The 23,344-nt window shown below is 41.0% G+C and overlaps 1 protein-coding gene across 2 annotated transcripts in view; it reads right to left on the bottom strand.

Annotated features, from left to right (window-relative positions):
* LOC6586488 (BAI1-associated protein 3) overlaps positions 1-23,344 on the bottom strand; it is a 71,419-nt gene that overhangs the window by 28,946 nt on the left and 19,129 nt on the right. For both annotated transcript variants that reach the window (XM_002012066.4, XM_044009594.1), the window contains 2 exons: positions 18,409-18,574; positions 861-1,618 (listed from right to left, as the gene is read on the bottom strand). In XM_002012066.4, coding sequence (XP_002012102.3) covers positions 861-1,302 — 442 coding nt within the window. In that variant the 5' untranslated portion in view covers positions 1,303-1,618; positions 18,409-18,574. The remainder of the gene's footprint in view (positions 1-860; positions 1,619-18,408; positions 18,575-23,344) is intronic.

Raw genomic sequence — 23,344 nt, 5'->3', positions numbered from 1 at the left:
TCATGTTGTCTGAATAAATAATTTAGCAGAAATTCAACAGATGTGAAGCCATTTTACTCTCTCTCTCTCTCTCTGTCTCTCTTTCCTCTCTTTCTCTCCCTCACTCTTTCTCTCATCTCTCTCTCTTTCTCTCTCTCTTTCTCTCTCTCTCTCTCTCTCTCTCTCTCTTTCTTTCTCTCTCTCTCTCTCTCTCTCTCTCTCTTACGCTTTACGTTAGGCCCAAGCCACAGTCTTATCAATTTAGTGGAAATAATGTACATAAGTTATGTACAAGTTATGTACAATTATATATTTGTATATATAATATACGACAAAAAAACAAACCGTCATTAATTACAGTATTTTTTGCTCTTCATAAAAATTAATTACTTTTTTTCCATTTGCCAACGCATTCGTAACATTATTATTTTGCCCAAGCATATATCAAACCAATAAGAATATGGCAGTAGGGCATAACTGACTGTCTAATACCCGTTCATGATCTGGAATTATTCATAGTAAATCAAAAGCAAGTCAAGTTCAGCCAACTAACCAAAAATTTGAATGCGAATATATATGTATAATACAAAGAAATAATATAAAATATAAACATTCAGAATTTCTTAAATACAATCAGGCAGCTGCTTGAGCACTTTACACAATCAATATACTCTTTACTCTTAATGAACGGGTATTAAAAGTAATACGTATCTTTAGTTTGTCATGGATTTTCATTAATCTTGCCACACTTTGGCACACACACATACACACGCACACACATCTACACATACACAGACAGACAGCGTGTAGTTGCCTTTGGGGCAAACCCCATTTATCACACTAATGTACTGAATTTGTTTGCTGCGTCGTGGGCGACTCACCTAGTAATGGATTAGTGGCATTTGGATTGCCAATGACGACGCCGCCGGCTGGATAATTGCTGCCGCCGGCACCGCCGCCAGCCACGCCCGCGTTGGGCGCAGTGGGCGCACCGTAGACGCCGACGCCGACGCCGCCCAGGCCGCTGCCAATGCTCGCCTGTTGTTGTAGTGGTGCGTGCGCATGTTGCTGCTGTTGCAGCAACTGTTGCTGTTGCAGTTGCTGTTGCTGCTGTGGCTGTTGCTGCAGCTGCTGCTGTTGCTGCTGCTGCTGTGCCAGCAACTGTTGCTGTGCGCCAAGCGCTGCTGACCCGCCAGCCACGCCTCCTGCGCCCGCCTGCTGCTCCGCGGACTCCTGGCGCGACAGCGAGAAGCGCCGATTGCCGAGGCCCAAGCTGGATATGCCACTTGTTACATATTGTTGCATGGAGCTGAGGAAACTCATGGCGGCATTTGCTGTGATTACGTCTTGGGCCCGGTTGTTGTTGTTGTTGTCGCTTAATTGGCTTAAATGACTGTCGTTGTTGTTGTTGTTGTTGTTGTTGGCCCCAGTTCGGCTGTCGTTGCCGTCGTTGTGATTGTGAAATTAATCACTTGGAAACTTTTAGGCGAATGCAAAGCTCAGGATTTTGCTTACAAATTCGTTATGTTTTCTAATTATAAAACGTGCTCCAGCTCCCGCTCCAGCTCCAGCTCCAGCTCTGCTGCTCCTTTGGCTCCGTTTGCTCCTTTAATTGCCAGGCCAGACCACACCATAAACTCTGCAAGGAGAGGAAAGCCTTTATTCTCTGGTTTTTAATTGAAATTTTTGCCCCAGCTTAAATCGATGCCAAACATAAATATGGGTCTACATATATATCTGTGTATATTAATATACAAAGAGAAATGTATGTGTGTGTTTGTAGAATATCTCTAAATATGCTTTACCTCAGCTCAAGATTACAAGCAATTAGCTAGCAGACAGCCAGACCATCTAGCTGAGCTCCTCCTCCCCCTGCCTCTGAGCCTTTTCAATTTATTTCACAATTCTTGGAGACTGTTTTTGCCCGACTTGGCCTCTCGGCTATTTGGCCAGCTTACTTAAGCTATATTGTTATTTGGCCAAGATTTCAATGCCAAATATGCAGCAGCTCAGCTAATCTGCAGCTGCAAGAGAAACTAACAAAAACATTTAGTTTTATGAAAACAAAAGTCAACCTTTGAGGGCACTGGGCTATGCGAAATTGCAAAATAAATTGGAAAAATATATTTTGACATTTTACAACATGATTTAATAATATATTAAGTAGCTTGAGCCAGAGAATTGAAATTGAAATTGGATTGCAATTGAATTGAATTGACATATGGATTTCCGATAGATCAGATAACATTTCTAAGAAAGTTTTTACAGCTCTATGGATACTTGTATCTATTATTAGATCTTTATTAAAGATATAGCTACAAAGTGCAGCTAGCTGAAGTGCGGGGTATTGCCTAGTTGAGCATTGCCATTCCCTACTTCAAGACTCCAATTGAAGTAATATGACACTACTTTCGTTCCACAATTCTAACTTCCGTTTAATTAAATCTTTCAACTTTAAAGCGCTGCGAGTTCTGCCCTCGTTTTTCCATTTGATTGTTATCTGGCACTGTGGGAAATTGCTTAAAGCGTAAACAGTTACTCAGCCATTCAGCTATTCAGTGAGTCAGTTGGTCCGCTGGCAGCTCACTCGACAGTCAACTCAAGCTGACGCATTTCATTTTGTAAATATTTTGTAGCATACCTTTCAGCGCGCAGCTAAATTAATTTGTTAAATTTTTGACGCTTTCGTTTCCCGCTCAGTGGCCCCCCTGCCCTCTGGCCGCCCCTCTCTCTCGTTCTTTGCTTTTGATTGAGTTGTTGCTCCCGCTATTTGTGTTGACTCATTGCCAGCTGTTTGTGCAAGCAATTTGCGCAAACAGCAAATAGCAGCAGCAAAAAAATTAATCTGGAGTGCAATTCAAAGTTGATTTCATATATCGATTTGTTGTTATTGTTGTTATTGTTGTTGTTGTTGTTGTTGGTTCTGCTTCTCTGTTAATTAATTTTGCTTTGATTGACAAGCGAAGAAGCGAAGTGGAAAACGATAGTTGAGCAGCCAAGCAATTACCAATATCTAACTAACACGGCCATAACTGCTCAGCCGTAATGAAGGTGAAGCGAGGGCTAATCGAGCCGCTGGAATTTGCGGCCATTTTTGCTGCCATTAAACACAAAACATGTGCATAAATTATGTCCAGCTGCTGCCACACTGGCATAATAAATGCAACGCCCAGCGCTAATTAGTTAATTAATTGTCCCCAAGCCGCACAGAGCGCGCACCGATTCATAATGCACTAAGCAGACCCCAAAAACGTGACTGGATTTGCTTTTGTGTTTTCATAATAATAATACTATATATATCATTAACAGTCTATAATTATGGCTCGGCTACAAACGGCTATACGGCTTTAAGCTGGATAAGCCTTTTAAAGCCGGGAAGCCTATAATTTATAACATAATGATATCGGCAGATGTTACGCTATAAAATTATACACAAAATATATCGGAATTTGAGCAATGGATAATGAAGCTATCAATATATCAATATTCCTTTACCTATAGAAGCAAAATGTAAAGGCAGTATTGTAAAAGTTTAAACAAAAATTGCAATTATTAAATATAAAATATTTAAATTGAATCTCATTTGTTTTTCAGCTAAAATTATGGTCTAACTAAATTAATCTCTGCATAGACAAGCTTATTGTGAAATATATTACAAAAGTTTTATTATATGAGAACCAAAATTTTCTAATTAAAATGAGAATGCTGCAGCCGAGCATAACTGTAAGCATAATACTCGCTCACAGCTCTCCAAGAATTCTCTCGACAAGAATTCATTGTTGAACAAAGTTACTTGAATACTAGACAAGAAATCTCCTAGTTTAGCTCACGAGCATAGGCAGGCGTCTATATATAGAAGACTTAAAAACTTTACACAAAACTAAGCTAGCCATTTTCCGCTCTCTGAGCGAGCATATAAATAGTCAGCAGGCGTTTTCAGCGCATTCATTAAATCATTCACAATTTGTCCGCATGACAAACAATAACGGTAAACTGAAAGTTGATTATGATTTAAAGTGCTTTTCAGCTGGCGATAAAATAGTCGGCATTAATATCCCGTCGATTGCGCTTAAAAGCTTTTGCCACGGAGTGAGGCTGCTGCTGCTGCCACAGCAACTGTTGCAACAACAACAGCAAAACAATTGAACGACAAAATCAACAATGGCTAATAGTTTGTGTGAGTGTGTGTGTGTGTGTGCGTGGGTGTGTAATCAGCGTATTTTATATTCATGCCTGGTCAGCAAAGGCAGCAAATTATTGCTCCTGCTGCTGCTGCTGCTGTTGCTGCCACTTAGTGCTGCCCTTGCAACCGATTGCTGCATAATTAGCAGCCGAGCTAAATATATAACCATTTGCAACGCACTTTTTCGGTTTGTTATCAATGCCTGTGAGCTGGTGTGGGGGGCTGGGGGCGTGACTAGCGGCTTTTGCTTCGTAAATGCTATAAATAAATCGTCGAGCGCAAAAGTTGATTTATACGACGCACGTAAATTCGCCATTAAGCAGCAGACAAATGTATTACAATTAAATGAAATGGAAGCGAATGGGGGCAGCAACAATAGCAACAACAACAGCAACAACAGCAGCAACAACAGCAGCAACAGCTGCTTACGCCCGCGGACACGCCTACACATATGCGAGAGTTGAGCCAAGCGGCGTGCACAGGACTTTAATTAAGATTAATTGGGCGCTGGCCAAGCACAGTAGTAGAAGGCAAAGTGATTGACTACCAGATACCCTGTAAACGGCTTAGAGTGGGAATTGCCAGCACTCAAAATTTCTCTCTCTCTCTCTCTCTCCCTCTCTCTCCCTCTCTCTCTCTCTCTCCCTCTCTCTCTCATATTCACCTCTTGATATTATGATTGAGCATAGCCAATCGATAAACCAAACACAACTTTGTATCGTTATCGAAATCAACAAGATAATCAAGACTAATTCACACATACATATGCAATCATAGCTGAACTAGCCCCTATTCAACATGTGCTATAAGTACAGGGCATAGCAAGCTAATACATACAGCAGAAGGGCAAGACGGAAACTTTAAGAAACTTGCCTGCAACTATTATAAGGAGTGTGGGTGTGTGTGTGTGCGTGTCGGACTGCGTGTGTGTGTATTAGAGGGCAGCGGGTGCTAATGAATGCCATTAGCCAGCAACAGCTAGCCAAGACACACCAGCTTCAATCTATTTAGTTTTTATACCCTGAACCCATTGAAAATGGGAAATCAGGGTATAATGGTTTTGTGAAAAGTATGTAACAGGCAGAAGGAATCATCGCAGACCCCATAAAGTATATATATTCTTGATCAGGACGACGAGCTGAGTCGATATAGCCCTGTCCGTCTGTCCGTCCGTCCGTCCGTCCGTCCGTCCGTCCGTCCGTATGAGCAAAAGGATCTCAGAAGATATAAGAGCTAGAGAGCTGAAATTTGGCATGCATACTCGTGTATACCATAGGCAGTACGAGTTTGCTTTATTTTTTCGATAACTCATCCGATAACTTTTTTATCGAGAATAATCGAAAAATCGACTTGGTTTTTTCAGCCTAGTTTGAACACTTTTAAACCTGGAGACTTTAAATTTGCGTTGTATATAAAGTTATCCGATACAAAAATTTTGTAATTTACAGATTTTGGATACCACGCCCCCTTCTCCCCCAATTTGTAAAAAACGCATTTCAAATACTAGAGACTTGTGCTTTGGAATGTACACACATATTTACTATATGATTACGCTCTGAAAGTTTCATTAAGATCGAAGGTCTACAAAAGAAATTATTCAACAAATAAATTCTCATAATATTGCCCACATTGCAGCGCAGCCCAAGCGCAGCCGCTGCTAACTGCGCAGTTAGCATAAGCCTGCGTGTGGATGCATGTGTATGTATGTGTGCATAAAAGAAGTGCAGAATGATTAGAATATCAGCTTGGAGGGTTCAGGGTATCTCCTAGTCGAGCAGTCTCGACTGGAGCCTTCTTACTTGTTATTAATGATTATGCATGCGACATGTGGCAGCAACTCTTCAGCAGGAGAAGCAGCAGGAGTAACAACAGGAGTAGCAGCAGCTGGAACAGCAGCAGCAGGAGCAGCATCAGCAGCAGCAGGAGTAGCAGTAGCAACAGTAGCAGTAGCAGGAGAAGCAGGAACAGGAACAGGAGCAGCAGGAGCAACAGAAACTTTCCACAAACTACATAAAATGCGCATCTCGCATTTCTATGGCGTCCTCTGGCAATTCGACAGTAGCTTTTGTATTAAGTAAATGTAATTTACTTTTCGTGTTGCGGCCACTAAATGATATCAGCTGACAGCAGCAGGAGCAGCAGAAGCAGCAGGAGCCGTTGGCTAACTGAGCTGGAGAGGACCATTTGTGTTTGTGTTGTTTCTTATTTATTTTTATTTTCAGGCCTGTCGTTGGTAAGTCAATTTTCATTTTCACACATTTTCCGGTTTAGCTCTTCTGTTTTCCTTTATTTTTCTTTTTTTTCTGCATGCATATCTGGGCAAACAAATATGTGAGGTGCTCAGGAAGAGGATGAGAGCAAGTGCCTGTTGATAAAACTGAGTGGCAATCATAAATGGCAAGCAAAGTGGGTCAAGCCGAACCAGGGATGCACTCATCCCTGATGGAGGATGAAATACTTATAGAATCTGAGGCTGAAGGAGCTACACTACACGTGTTATACTAAAGGAGCAATTGGAGCAGGAGCTACGGGGAGTGGATAAATGGGGCCAACTGCTCGCCATAGCTAACTCACTCTCTTTATAGGGCATATAACAAAGCCGTAGCGCATAAAAAAGAAATGTTTTTCCATGTGGCAAAGCTAAAAATAAGCGCGTACTGCTGGCAGCAGGAGAAGGAGGGGAGCACGCGGATGCTGCGATGGCTGCAAGCTGCCTGCGGGTGAGGGGGAAGCAAATCCCAGTGTGCCACCAAAAAAAAAAAAAAAAAAAAAGGCAATTGTAAGGCAATTTCAAAGGCGAAATTATTATGTCGCTTTATGTCAATTTTTTGTTCCGTTTGTTGTGCGTGTGTGTAGGTGTGTGTGCGTGTGTGTGTGTGTGGGTGGGTGCCAAGCTTTGCTTTCCTTTGTCACACATCCAGCATCAATGCGTGTATGCAGATAGAGGCGTGGCACGTTTATATTTCGTTGGTGTTTGGGATTTTTTCTTCTTTTTTTTGCGGGGGGCGGGGACGGTGGGCGTGTACGTGAAAATGATAAAGCAGCTGCGTCAAGGGCAACGCATGCTGTGCGCCATCGAATTTATTTTCCCTGCTGGCCCAGGCTTGATATGTGGCTTTAAACTGAGAGACGACAAAATTTGTGACAGAACATTTCGACTTCGACACAAACGACAAGAACAAGAAAAAATCCAGCAGAAAAAAAAGAAAAGAAAATCAAATAAAATAAGCAAAAAGCAAATAAACAAAACATTCCAAGAGAACAAAAACGCGAGTTAGACAAATGTGCGGATCTCAAATGTCTTATTTAGCTGCCGTGTGCCATGTGCCATGGGGCTCTGTGTCTCATGCGTGTATGTGTGTGTGTGGGCGTGGCAATATATAAATTACTTTACGCACGAACTGTCTGATGGCGGGTGAAAAAGAAAAAGCGTCTCGTGATAACAGTCGGCAATTGCGGTTAATATGATTAAGTTAAGGCGACAGCAATGAAAATTGCAGTAAAACTTTAGCAGCAGCTGTAGCAGGAGCTGCTAAAGTGCGAGCAGGAGGCGGAGCAGCAGCTGTAGTTTTAATTGGAGTAAGAACTGAAAAACCATGACTGTGACAGTTCTCTATGCACTGGATGTGGGATGTGCCTGAAGCAGAAGTGGAAGAAAAAGCAGAAGCTGCCTGCATAGCGGGGCAGAGGATGTGAGGCAATAGTATAAATACTAGCTTGAAATGTGAGGGAAGTATGAACTAGAGTAAAAGCAATATCTGGAGGCATAGCTGAAGCTGCAGTTAGACCCACAGCTGGGGCTGAGAACAGTAAAAGAGAATGCTAACTGAGAACTGTAACTGAGAGAAGAAACTGAGAACAATAATTGAGAATAGAAACGGGAAACACTAACTGAGAACAGCAACTGAGAACAGTAACTGATAGCAATAGCTGAGAACAATAGCTGAGAACAGTAACTGAGAATAGTTATTGAGAAAACTAACTGTGAATAGTAACTGAGAACAGTAACTGAGAACAATAACTGAGAACAACAACTGGGATCAGTTGCTGGGAACAGTAACTGAGAACACCAACTGACAATAGTAGCTGAGAGCACCAACTGGTAACAGTAACTGAGAATAGTAAATGAGAACAGTAATTGAGAACAGTAACTGAGAACATTTTCTGAGAACAGTAATTGATAATGGTAACTGAGAACTGTAATTGAGAACAGTAACTGAGAACTGTAATTGAGAACAGTAACTGGGAACAATAAAGGAGTAACTGAATTGAGAACAGTAGTTGAGAACATTCACGGAGCCAACAGCTGGACTTATTCAGTAACAGTCATATCAATCAAAGTCTTCGGAAGTGGCAGTAACAGAGACTTTATGGAGCAGTAGCTCATGTAAGTCTCTCATGGCACCAAATGCAACTGTAGCCATAACTTCAAATGGAAGAGCTGGAAAAGGCAGCTGTAAAAAAGCATAAACGATAGCCATTGTAGCTACTGTCAAAAGAACAGCAAAGTCAATTGTGGGACTTGTTGCAGCTGCAGCAGCAGTTGGCAGAGACTGAACAAATGGCAGCCGTAAAGCTTTTACTGGGATAGAAAAGATCGCATGTGATAATCATTGTAAATGTTGCTGTTAAAACTGTAGAGATAGGGATTGTATATCTCAGTAGATTTACAGCAATAATAACTGCAGCAGTAGAAGCAACTCCAATGCAACAGTTGCACTAGAATGATGATATTTGAAGACTATTTACGACCCTAGCTAAAAGTTGAAAAGCAATTAGTAAAGTAAGTGCAACTAGCATTAAAGTTAAGCTTTAGCCAACATCAAGTGCAGCACTTAAAGTAAATATTGTAGAAATTGTAGTCAAAGTTTTTCCAAACTAGCAGCAAAAGTAGAGAGTTACATATGTAATCATTAACATTTGATTAACATTAGCTGCAACAGCAAATATGGCAAATGTCGCAGCTGTAGTGCTCGTTATGAGTACAGCAACTACAGAGTGAAATAGTTGTAGCAACAATAGAGCTAAGCACACAATAGAAGCTATAGATTGGAGTATTAGCAGAAGAGCCAATATCAGTAACAGAGAATATTGCTTTTATCTCAAGTAAGAGAACTCTAGGCGGGAGTGCACGACTAATCCAGTTGGTTGGTTGGAATTATCAATCAATACTTTGTATATATGTATATACTAGATACAGCTCCTTCACTTTCACGAATGGAAATTCACATTTCAACGCTTCTACTCATCAATAGTTCAAGTTTTTTGAGGAGTCACACTAGAGTAAAATGTCATTTATATTTATTGACAGCACGTTTACCATCTAGCTTAACAGTAATGGGGAACAAGCGAGAGGAGAACTTCTTAGCTAATAGTTGGACTAACAAAGGCTGTCTGTCTCCCAGCAGCAGCAATATTCTGCCATTATCATCATCATCATAAATCACCGAGTGCTGCACATGCATCACTTTCCGCACACTTTTCATGCAGCTGCTTTTGTTTGGCCTGCCAAAAGGAGTTGTGGAGGGGCAGCGGCAGGCAGAGAGGGGGCAGACGGCGTTCCACTTGGCTACTGTCAAATGCAATAAAACAGAGCCACAAGCAGATTCTTTTGTGTGGCGCTAGACCAGATGACACTGCAGCAACAACAAGCGGAGAATGTGAATGTATAGAGGACTGAAAGATACCCTGTAAAAGTGCTGGCAGAAACTGCAGAGTGAGAGGCATATAGATTGTGTGACATACTAACCTCTAGTTGAACTAGATAGATAGAAAAACTGCTTTCATTAGGTAGCGCAAAGTCCTCAGAATGCACTCGCTGCTTTATCCGCCTTCAATGCGGCAGGCAGTCAAGCAGTCAAGGATCTGTGAGTAATGTGGCTTGGCCATGCAAAGTGCCGAACCAAAGTCCTCTTTGATTAATGCGCTCAAGAGTCACCTGACTGCAGCAGCAGCAGCAGCAGGAGTAGCAGGAGTAGCAGGAGTAGCAGCAGCAGCAGCAGGAGTAGCAGCAGCAGGTGTAGCAGCAGCAGCAGCAGCTGTGCAGCAAATTGCTTAATTTGTTAAGGCCACACACACACACAGGTGCACACACACACTCGCAGCATACATGGCGTATGTGGAATTTGTGCAAATGCGACACAAATTCAATTAACTTGGCTTGGGAACTAACTCAACTGCAGCTGCTGCTATTAATTACAAAAGAAAATGTCAAAAGCTATACTTCATCCACTTCACACAGTGTGAGTGTGTGTAGGTGTATGTGTGTGCTGGTGTGTGTGCGGGTTGTTTGTATGCTTGGAGAAACATCTCGCAGCCAGGCTAAGCAAAAAATAAGAAAAATAAAAAGTAGGAGCAAAAAACTTGGCTGAGCAAGGAAAAACGTTTCTAATTATACGCAGGCAAAGCAAACTTGAAGAAAAGCCCGTAGGAAAAGTGCAGAAAACTCGGCTTGCATTCAAATTTGCGGATCAAACAAAAAGTTTGCCTTGAGTGCGCAGTACTTATGGCAAATAGAGAAAGGAATCTCTTGAACGTATGGATTATGTGAATCAACATGGACCGGGGCACGATGTTTAAAATAAATACTAATTTAATATATGTGAGGGCATTAAAATATTTGGTAATGCAAATGATTATAGCATACCAGAAATTTGCTATTTAATTTTAGAAAAATATGTGAAACATGGAAAGTAAAAAATATATGCAGCCTTCTAATATTCTTTATAATATACGATATTACAATATCTAATGATTGACTTAGTAATATCTTAATCCGAAAAACATGGAATATAGACTAGAAAATCCTATGCCATATATATCATATATCATTATTATTTCAAGTCTCTCTCTCTCTTTCTCTCTCTTTCTCTCTCCCCATATATATGATATTACAATATCTAATAATTGATTTAGTAATATCTTAATCCGAAAGACCTGGCAAAAAACATGGAATATAGACTAGAAAATCCTATGCCATATATATCATATATCGTTATTATTTCAAGTCTCTCTCTCTCTCTTTCTCTCTCTTTCTTTCTCCCCATATATATGATATTACAATATCTAATAATTGATTTAGGAATATCATAATCCGAAAGACCTGGCAAAAAACATGGAATATAGACTAGAAAGTCCTATGCCATATATATCATAATTAATATTTCAATTCTCTCTCTCTCTCTCTCTCTCTCTCTCTTTCTCCCCTATAAATTGTTAGATATATGCCCACATTCTTGTCATATCTTCTGTACCAATTTCTATGTAGTTAACAACGATAATAGATGGAGCTCAGCTAATTAGATAAATTATATGGCTTAGCTTTAGCTCGTATTACGCACTGCTCGAGTTTCATCTGAGATTCATAGTCGGAAAGTCTTTGGCACTCCATGTTTGCTCTGGCACATTTAATATTCTATGTTTTCCAATTAGTTGGCGCCATTTAATTAAATACGAAGCGCATTTTAATCAAATTTCGTTGGCACAAGCAAATACCAATTAAAACTATCAAATTACGCAACCTTTTGGGAGGGCTAATTACGTGCAGTCTTTGCTTGTCATATGACTCAAATAACGAGACCCCGAAAGATGGGAGTGTGTGAGTGTGTATGTGTGTGGCATGTGTGTGTGTGTGTGTGTCTTTTGAATGTATATTTGCGGTTCGCCCAAAAAATGCTTTGGCTTTGAGTGGCGCGTGTGTCACAGGAAATTGGAGAATATTGCTGAGCGTCAGAGCAAAGTAAAACACACACACGCACACAGAGATAGATTCGCACGCACACGCATGCATAATTAATGTACTGTGCGGGCTAATTGTCAAGTATGCGAAGCCACAGATACATGAGCCATTTAGGCCAGCCCATCCCCAGCTGGCGCATTTAATTGTTGCCTTTGACATTGCAACAATTTCAAACGGCTTGCGGCGAGTTGGCCAATTGAATTGCCTTTGGCCCAGAGTGCCATTAATTGCAAATGCCAGAGACATTCCTTGAGCGCAGTGGCAATCGATAGGCTATTTAACAGCTGCTTACGGTTTGCTTTTGGCCAATTGGGTCCATAAACCAATATCTAGCGATATATCGCCTATTCTGGAGCAGCCAATTTATTGATAGAGTGATTGACTGACTAGAAGAGTAGCTCAGCTTGATAATCGGCTGACTGATTAATTGCTCGCTTGATTGATTAAGCTAACAGCTGTATGAATGATTGATTGAGTGCAAATTAGTCTAATAGACGATTCACTCACTACTTGATTGATGGCTAAATGTTGACTGATTGATGAGCTACTTGCACGATTGTGCACTGATTGATGAATGATTGATTGAACGAGTGCCCATTAGACTTACAGTATGACTTACATATTAATTAATGGTTTACTGCAGATTGACTGAACATTGATTGATGATTGATGAACCTACATGCTGAATGATTGATTTATATATTGAATAATGTTAGAGTAAATGTTATGCTGACTGATTGTTGGTCATACTACATGATCGACTGACTAAGTAAATTTCAGATTGATTGACTGAGCCTCTCTAATGGACGCATTGATTGATGACTGATCCATAGGTCGATTGATGGACTGCTTGTTCTAAAGTATTTGGCTTTCAATTTCAGCCTGATTTTGCAAGTGATGATCCAATTTCATTGATTGACTGATTGACTGACTGATGTATTAGTTTTTGAAGGCTACCAGATTGAGCCCATACAAACCCACATAAGCATAACAAATATAACCCATCTTCTGTGGCATGCTCTTCACTCGAGAGCTGTTAATGTCTCGCTTTGAACTCGAGTGTCACCTTTTGGTTTGATGCGTTTCTTGACGCCAATCAAGCGTTCGAACATCTTGTCTAGTGTGCGAAGATGGGGCCCTCAAGATGGGACTGTCTGATAGAAGTTTGAACATCTATATAGCTGCTCGCGCTTTGTTTGCTCTCTCTCTCTCTCTCTCTCTCTCTCTCTCTCTCTCTCTCTCTCTCTCTCTCTCTCTCTCTCACTCACTCTACCACTCTACTCACACAACAAAGACAGCGAAACACGTTGTCATTTCGTCGTTGTTGTGTGCGTCAACAACTTGCAGTCAGAGCAACAATGTTGCAAATTATAAGAAGAAATCGGAAAACGGATGAGTGCACAGGCACACAGAAAGAGTTTGAGAGGGAGAGTGGGAGAGTGAGGGAGAGGGACAGTCAAAGAAAATGAATTCAGCATTCTGATGCTGCCAGACGTTCAAAAAGTTTCCGAGCGGTTGGCTATGCTTTAAGTTCATTTCACTGCCAGCACAAAAGGGCATAATAAAAATCGTTTTTCAGTCTGTTTTTCTGTTGACTCTTTCATTTGGCTTTGCCATTGGTCCTTCTGACGGGCAAGTTAATTGTTTGCATTCATTGCGCTTTGCCCAAGGACCCGTCAGCTTATTTGCAGTCAACCAACAGCAGCATCAACAACACTCATGCACACTCATGCACACGCATGTACACACACGTACACAGCAACTGGTGTATGCACTTTGAAAGCGGCAAAAAAAAACCTTGTGGTCGCAATTAAAATTTTGTTTTGCTGCATTTAATTTGTTTTTTTGCTCATTTTATGCTTTTGTTGGCTCAAATGTGGCTTAATTAAAAAGAGGTAATAGCAGCAGCAGCCTAATTTAAGCATATGGCTAAACAGGTGAGCTAAAGTGGGAGTGGCACAAATTAGGTTTAAATTATGAATGCTTTATTCAAAGAAGGATTGACTAAAGCTGCTATATAAATGGTTTGGGCTCATAATATTTGAATATAGTTCACAGTGCACTTGATATACGAATGATTGAGATTATATGAAGACTATAGTTCTATTGAGAGAATTTCTTGGAGTGTATATTATCTAGTTATGCTCATTCACGAAAGTAAAATGAGTATATTGGTTTTTATCATAGACAAAAGCTCTGGCTTTATTTTCCTTCAATCTCTCCTTATTCTCAACTCAGCAGGAGTAGCAAACAATCGCATCATTTGTAGGTAGAGAGCGAGGGTGAAAATCGGTTTAGCTTTCCCTTCGTAGTCCCAGCTGTGCAAACTTTGAGAGAAATAACTTTAAGACTGCGAGTAGCTGCCAGAAGATTTCTATATCAGCTCGCCAGTTAATATTGATCATGAACATATTAAATATATAGAGTTTTCATGGCTTCAATTGTGCTGCACACAATTACAAGACGCCTGGGAGAAGCTATAAATATATATTGTGCTCTTAAGATTTATTGCTTGCGTTAAGTAGCCCACGTAGCAGCCCAACCGGTGCGTTCCACTCTTACATACACACAAGTACATGGTGAATATATAGCATATACATATATGTATATATGCTCAGCATTATACATATATATTTAGTTGAGTAGCTGCGGCAACCGCGTTGTCAACAAAACGTTAAGCGGGATTAGCGTACTGCGCGTTGGCTCTGCCTTTTTCAGCGCTCAGACGTCGCGACGCAACAATAACAACAACAACAGCAACAGCAATGACACAAACGTCAACAGCATCAACAAGGTGGCAACAACAAGAGCAACAACTGCGCACATGCTCAAACACTTTAGATCTTTAGGTACTTTGCATATGCCTTTAATATGAGCTTAGGACCGTAAAAATGGCAAAAGTCGTAGGCTAAGACAAAAAAAGTCGCAAGTGACAGAGAGAGAGAGAGAGGAGGGGAGAGAGAGATGCTGAGAGAGAGGGGAACGAAAAGGAAAGGCGAAAGGCGAGAAACAGTGGCTGGGCAAATGCCTGCGGCACAGAGTCAGCTGCTTATGAGCATGTTGTAAGTAGATACAAGTAGCTCTCGTCTGTTGACAGCTTTGTTTTCGCACATTCTGTTGCCAGAGGCGGCAGTCAGCCCCCAGCCAAGAGCGCACACTTGGCATTGTCAGTGGCGCCAAAGTTTTTAATTAAAATAACCGAGCAATAAAACAGCGCAACAAAATATTGCAAAAATAATGAAGGAGCAGGCGAAGGGCGATGGAGAGGCAGCCAGCAAATTGCCAATGACAATTCGCTCTGTACGAGTGTGTGTGTGTGTTTTTTGAGTAACATATATAACGTATACGCCACATGCAACAGTGTGGCCCAGTAGCAATGTCCTTGTTAATGGCTTTGCTCAAAAACCGAAGAGCGAAGCAATTAAAATTTTACAGCACTTCTGCACTGTAAAACCCAAGCCGAAGCGAGCCAAACGACCCGCCAGTCAAACCACGCCAGGCTGATGTTGTTGCTGCTGTTGCTGGTCATGATGATGGCCATGAACTTTGGCCCTGCTGCGAGCAACGGCACAGCTTTTCTTATTTGCAAAGGTCGCTGGATATTTGGTTAAGTTTTATGCTCGAATTGACAAACGTTCGGGACTCAAGCGGTGACTCGACAGCAGCAACAGCAGCAACAGCAGCAACAAAGACTAAAGCAGCAGCAGCAGCAGCAGCAGCAGGAGACTATATCAAAAGCAAAGGCAAGCAGGCAGCAACGGCAAACTCATCAGCATCAGCAGCAGCAATATGAACAGTAAAGGCTACGGCAACAGCAGCAACAATGGCCCTGTGCTGCAGCAACAATCTTGCTGCCCAAAGTAGAACCAATTAACGCTGAAACAAATAAAGTCCGAGCAGCAACAGCCACAAAATAAGGCAAATATTCAGGCGCTTCAATGCTGGCAATGGGAACAATGCGCCCATAATTTCAATAGAAGCAGCAGGAGCAGCGTTTCAAGTAGCAGCAGGACAAGAGCAACAAAGGCAGCCAGAGTAAGAGCATTAGCTGCAACTGCAGCGATAGCAGGAGCAAGAAATTGGAAGAGATTAGCAAGCACAACCACACAATAACGACAACAACATCAAGTGAAATTTCAGTATAAGTACCAATAGGAGCAACAGCAACAGCAACAACAGCTAGAGTTGGAGTAGGTGCGGCAAAAACGACAATATATCGAGAAAAGAATCAGTGGAGACAACAATTTAAGCTAATGCAACAACAACAGCAATCGAATAAGCAAAATCAATAACAGCAACAACAGTTACTATCAGTGTAACAGTAACAGCAACTGTAACAGCAGTAACCTCAACAGCCACAGTAGTAGCAACAGCAATAGTAGTAAGAAAACTAACAACAACAGCAGCAGCAATTGCAATAGTATTAGAAGCAACAACAGTAGTAGTAAGGATACCTACCAGCAACGACAAAAGCAACAGAGCGGCAACAACAGTAAGGGTTACAGCAACAGCAATACAAACGGGAACAACAACTGTCATAGCAACAGCAGCAACTCAAGCAACGGCAACAGTCACAGCAACAGCACCAACAGTCACAACAACAACAGCAGCAACAGCAACATATATAGCAACAGTAACCTCAACAGCAACGTTAACAGCAGCAATTTCAGCAATTGTTGCTGTCGCTGTAGTTTGCAATAGCAACACCAACAGTAAAGCGCACAGCAACAACACCAGCCACAGCAGCAACAACAACACTAGCAACACCCACAACAGCTACAACAATAGCTCATTAAAATATCATAAATCAAATTGCAAGCTGCATAATGAGCAATTTTTTGTTAGCAAAATGGAAAATTATTAAAAACGAAAAGAGAGGGAGTGAGAGAGAGAGAGAGAGAGAGAGAGAGCAATTTCACAGCTTGTCGTTGTCGCTGGAGAATGCGTAAAAAATGATGTGAAACGTAGTTTACCCGCGGTCGACTCGCATCGAGTCGCATCGAGTCGAGCCGTAGTGGGCTGAGCTGAGCTTTACATCAAGATTGATTGATGACATGACGTCAATTTGCTGTAGTGACGCCTCAGCGCCTCAAAAGTATGCAAAAGCGAAATGGTGCATGTTAACGAAAAGAACAAAGCCGAAAAAAGCGAAAGAAAGAAAGAAGGAGCGAAGGCAGAGGCCAAGTCGTGGGCGTGCCTCTGTCGTTGCCCACCAGTTGTAAGGACAATGAAAAAGGCATTAAAATGCGGTCACTCCTGGGCAGCTGAGAGTTGAGTCTAGACTCGGAGAGTTAAGAGCTGCTGTTTTGTGGTTTTCTGTGTGGGCGTGCGCCTTTGTGTGCATATGTATGTGTGTGTGTGTATGTGTGTGTTTGTGTGCTACCCAAGGGTCTGTCCCAGTGGCACAGCAGCTGCTGAGAGCCTGAATAACAAATAGCATTTTTGATATGAATAGATGACTGAATTTGTCAAAGTTGATTGACCGAAAAATTGTGCAGGGTATACGAAACGCTCGAGCATGAATTGAAAATTTAAATTGCTTCTTAAATGGATCTGCACATGAATAGCGCTAATTGTGTATGCAAAAATGTTCAAATTCTTCAACAGATTTTTTGCGTGATTTTGCGAATTTTCAAGAAACTTGATAAGAAATGCGAAATGAGAGGAAATTAAGTAGAGCACGGACTGTCTAGTGGTATAGTATGTCTATGTATTATGCACGTTATCAGGATAGCGCATGCTTTATGCTCCCTGCTAATGTTGAATATTTTCTTGGTATAAGTCTCACTATGTCTAAAAAAAAAACTTTCTAAAGTACTCTGCTTCATATTTGCTTAAAATAAAATAAAATAAAATTAAATAAAAACATAACTAAATATATGTATATATTTATACATACATATATGTATATTTATATTTATATCTTTGTCTGTATGTATTTAAATTTCTATTTAAATTTCTGTTTCTATCTAACTTCCAATCTATTCTGTTTTCCATCTCTTCAACTAAGCAATTTAATATGTTTATAACTTGTCTTAAAGAGTCTTTGCACTTTCTAGTTTTGATTGTGTTTTCTATTGACGGCGCATTGAAAATTTAATGAGACTTGATTAATTTCATAAACTGACTGAAACACGTCGCAAGCTGCATGATTAATGAGAGATGTTGTTGTTATTGTTGCTATTGCTGTTTTTATTATTATTCTTGTTGTTGTTGTTCTTTGCTGTCTTTGTTGTTGCCGAGGGCTGTCATATGAATTATGCATAATTGCTGTCACTGTCAGGCGTCCAAAAGAGCTGCCGGGCGCCAGCTGACCGAGCGAGCATAACAGCATTTCCGGACATGAATGTGTGTATCCCTCCCTCCCTCTCACTCACTCACTCACTCTGTTTATCTGTTGTATGTGTGTGTGTGTGCTGTGAATTGCGACACTTTTAACACACACACACACACAAAAAGTGAGAAAGCGAACGAGACTTATGCAAAATTCATCAAGTTTCATACGCACCACAAAGTCGCGTCAACAATTTGCTGGCACCTCATTTAGCGGGGTGCGTCGCAGCGAGGGTGGACTGTAGCGCCTCCAATCATCAAGCGTTGCCTTCTACTGCAGTTGGGCTACATGGCTCATGGTTCAGCGTTTGCCATGCGGGGCACGTAGCGTTCGGCGGCAACTGCAGGAGATAAAAGCAAGATATAAAATATAAATAGATATGGGCATATATATATATAAATATATATATTAGACGCTAAGAAGAAGACGAAATAGCGGCAATTACGTTCGAGTGATGCGTTTCTAATTTAGAGCTTAATTTGTAATTTGTGTGGATTAAAGGCATTCGATGCCAAGGGCTAGATGTCTCGCGTGTGGATTTGTGGGGCTAGACAGGTAGAAAGACAACAACAACAACAGCAACAACAGCAACGGGCAACAGCGGCAACAATTTGCAACACTTTACGAGCCTCGAGTCACGTTACGTATACGCTCCCATGTACATAAATAAAATGCTACAAAAAACAGCCCAGGCTCTTGCTCTCTCCGTATGTGTGTGTGTGTGTGTGTGTTTTTAGGGCCTTTATGTGTGTGTGCTACTGTTTTTTTTTTATGCCAGCTCATTCAGCATCGCAGTTGCCTTTGGCCGTCGCTGTCGTTTTAACATTTCCGCCCAACTTGCATGAGTTTCCGTTTCCGTTTTTGTTGACTTCACGCACTTAAGTTCACCCACAGCTGCTGCCCCGAGCTGGCAGCACAGTTTTGGCCGCCATTAATTGCCTCGGCTTTTCGGCATCGCCTTTCAAGCCCAAACTGTCCCATCAGACTGCACGCCCGATTGCGCGCCGCAGCAGGTGAATGGCGCAGCGCTTTTTGCCTTCACTTTTCTTGGCTGATTCTGGTCATTTGAGTACATTTAAAGCGAGCTACAAATTGATTTCTTCGGATAAAGTTGCCGGAAAATCATCCTTGGGGAATTGAAGAACTCAAAAAAAAACCAAGAGGCAACAAAAATATGTAAAAATTCATTCGGTTCGCAATGACATTTCAGAATCTTTTGATTCAATTAATATCTTTTTGTTGGATCCGCCAACTTTGTTTGCTCAGCCTGTCCCGCTCTGATGGTGCGCATCATTAATCTTCTTTATGGTTTCTTTGCTATGCTAAATATCATTTTAATCTGCAATTTCTTCAGGAATTTATGATTTTTTATTTTTATTTTTTATTTTGTAAAATATTTAATAACTGAGAACAAGAATTTAATATCGATTCTATGCCTCTCTCACTCTCTAGAGAGAAACTATGGCTATATCGATCTTTCAACTTGGCTCTGCTCTCTCAACAATTAACCCCATTCAAGTGAATGCGCTCTCAGTGGGTATAAAAAGCATTTTGTATTTTGCTTCCTTTTGTCATTAATGCGCATCGTTAATATAATTAAAATTCACATTAATTTTTAATGAACATTCAGCTGCTGCTCATTAAAGTTGGCATGGAGCAGGGATAGACGCCATCGCACATCGAGCTTCCATTTGGCCAGGGCTTTGCTGGACAGCTGCGAATTGACAATGTAAAGTCAGACGAAGGCCGCAGCGGCACAAATGGCTGTTAACAGTTATTGCCGATGTTGTTGTAGTAGTAGTAGTTGTTGTTGTTGTTGTTGCTGAAATATGTCAAAGTGAATCTGTGGCTTGGTCAGGAGGCAGCAATCAGTGCAGCAGCTGTTTGCTTTTTGGGGGCAACAATGCAATACGAAATGCACTGCAAGTAGCTGAGTGCATGTGTGTGTGTGTGTGTAGGTGTGTGTAGGTGTATGAGTGTGTTTCGCAAAGTGAAGCTTGAAATGACAAAACTGTCAAAGTGTCGACTCAACAGCAACGTTTCGTTTGCCTTTTGGTTGCTTGCCGAGTGCCACCTGCCAGCTGTCTCTCTCTCTCTCTCTCTCCCTCCCTCTCTCGCTCGCTCTCTCTACCACGTCACACACAGCGTATTTGTGGGTCAGTTAGCTGGGCAGCTAAATGCCACTTTGAGCTGTATTTGTGCTAAAAGCTTTTGTTAATGGCAACGTCAATATTTTCCAGACTTTAATAAAAAATTGCGAAAAAAAAAAAGAAAAACAGAAAAGGAAATGGTGAAAACGTTGCGGCAAACAAATGCGAAAACATTGTGTGCATTTTTGACGAATGAAATTGAATATACAAAGCACACACACAGACGCCCACGCACACATACAGCCATGCATAAATGATATGTGGCCAAAAGCAACATAAATTCATTTGCCACAGCAAAGGGTGCGAAAGAGAGAGAGAGAGAGAGGGAGAGAGAGTGTTGGTACAGAAGGGCAGCTAACTGAAATACTAACCCTTTTTTATTTGCCAGCAGGAATGCTCTAGTCGGGAATGCTCGACTAGTACATACCCTGCCGAGCTGCTGTAAATATCCTAAATCAATTCCACTCCATCTCATTAGAGACTAACGAGATCTCAGTTTTCGAGTCAAAATCAGACTCAGCTCATCGTTCTTGTACATTAAGAGTTCTGCCACGCCCCTTTCTGCCTGCTACACCAGATTTTCACAAAACCATTATGCCCCAAATTCAAATATTTTGCGTGGGTTCCGGGCATAAATGAAAAAGAAGAAGAGAAACCACTGAAGCCTTGGGCGCCCCGCCTCGCTGCGCTGAAAAATGCTCGTGAAATTTAAATAAAATAAAACGAGTTGATAATTGAAAACTGCGATTTTAAATTAAATTGAAATCTATCCTAAACATAGCTCTGATAGCAATGGAATTTAATATGGAATCTTAGGTAGAGCTAGAGGTTATAGAATATTCTGCCGACTATAGAACATGAGCTCTACCTTATTCCATCAAGCACTACATTAAATAAATGTATATAAATATTTCACCAAACTTTTCTCTGCATTTCACCTTACCAACACATTTTCTCGCTGTGTAGCGGAACAGCAAAAAAAAAAAAAAAAGAAAAAGAAAACCAACTACATGGCTGCTTTTAGAGTTAAGTCTTCCCTAGTCCTGTTGACTGTTTGCTGTTGCCTTTCGCTCGCATTTACACAATATAAAATTTACACGTGTATGAGCGAGTATGTGTGTGTGTGTGTGTGTGTGGCTGTGTGGGTGTGTTGTATGTTTGTTTGGTATTTGGAGCACGTAAAACATCAACGCATAAATACAAAACATGCAACGTGTGAGACAGAAATCGAAGATGCGCATCGCAACAGCATTAAAGCTGCCACAGAGAGCTAAATTGTTGGCAATGCATGGATGGATGGATTGACTGATTGATGAATGGACCGAGTCAGTTTGTTGCAGCTATCGACACATGAATCTCAACTGAATTGAAGCTGCTTTTCCTTAAATTTTCGTCATAAATTCACAAGTCAAATGCCTTTGTTTATTTCTCTGTGAGATAAAGATATTTCCTGTTCAGATAAGCCAATTAAAATATATAAACAAATCAAATTCTTATTCAAATTCCCAAAATATTAGACATGTTCTTTTCTCAGAATTAAATTACAACAAATTGTTTTCATTTGATTAAATATGAAAATCATAAGTCAGTCGAGTCTAGGTAAAACAAGTAAGAATGTTGCCGTGGGGCATGACCAGCTACACAATACTCGTTCGTATTAAATACTAAACTCTCCATTTAAACTCTAGGTCTATCTCTGGCGGAGATAATCGAAATATATAATCTTGATAATCTTGAATATATAATTTTATTTCTTGCTGAATCTAGAATCAAAGTTTGCAGTAACTCCTCCTCCCAATATACCCCTTTTATGTTGTGAACGAGTATCAATACCTTATGCAAATATATATGAATAATGAATGAATAAATATTAATCCTGAAAAAGCTGATTTAAGCTACTTTAAAAAGAGCTCTTAAGCAACTCACGAATATTTTAAGCACTCCGGCCAGCTCATACCCATTACACATGTGATTCGAGGGCATATTGGTTTAAGGAAAACATATGCAACTAACAGAAGTAGGCGTGGCCTGATTTGTATGCCATTAAAGAGCTAAAGCGCCAAGAGCAAAACGTAAAGTTACAGCTGAGGCTGCAGGATATCTCCTAGTCGAGCACAACCTGCTCTTATTTAATGTTATCCTGCCGAATGCCTGCTGTCACCTTTTTGCATATGTGAAAATTCAATTTGTTATAATTTGAAAATTTCGTTTTATGTTATGGAAATGCGCACGATAAGCCGCAGACGAATGCGAGCTGAAAAAAGAAAAAAAAATGAAATAAATAAAGAACAACAGAGATGGAAGCAATGCAGAGGTTGGGGAGTGGGGGCGTGGGGGCGTGACAGGGCGCGAAAGAAAAGCAATTTGTGGCAGCTTAAATGTCAATACGAGTTTTTCCACCTCAGCCTATGCCCGTTGTTGTTATTAGAGTTTGGTTTTAGTGCTATAGTTGGCATATGGCGGGCGCAAGGTGACGACGTCTATAAATAGCCAAACACGTCTTGGCCATTTTTAGATGTTGGCTACAAGGCACACACACACACACACACTCGCACACAGAGGCATAAAAATAAAGTTCTGTTTTGTGCAGCTAAAAACAAATTGCAAACAATAAACAGAGCTGCCAACCTATGCCGAAATACACATGTATGCCATAAATATATACACGCACACACACACACATGCACACACAGGCTGCTGTGCCGTAGGACATTTGCCTGTGCCTCAGTCAGGTGGAACCACAGCCCAGCGTTGGATAAATTGAAGCTGCCGCCTACACAAAATTTGTCAACGAAAACGTCCTGAGCGTTGCCTGTCGAGTCGAGTCGAGTCGAGTTGCTGTGGGCCGTGCGTTTGCTGTTAGATTGCCGAATGGAATGAGCCATGGTATATATGTAGGTGACAATTCGACGTGTGTAACAGGTAGAAGAAGAATACATAAAGAAAAAGTTTTCAGAAGA

The sequence above is a fragment of the Drosophila mojavensis genome, unplaced genomic scaffold (assembly GCF_018153725.1).
Source record: "Drosophila mojavensis isolate 15081-1352.22 unplaced genomic scaffold, ASM1815372v1 contig_74, whole genome shotgun sequence".
Lineage (NCBI taxonomy): Eukaryota > Metazoa > Arthropoda > Insecta > Diptera > Drosophilidae > Drosophila > Drosophila mojavensis.
The sequence above is the reverse complement of the archived record's forward strand: the minus strand, read 5'-3'. Positions and strand labels throughout refer to the sequence as shown.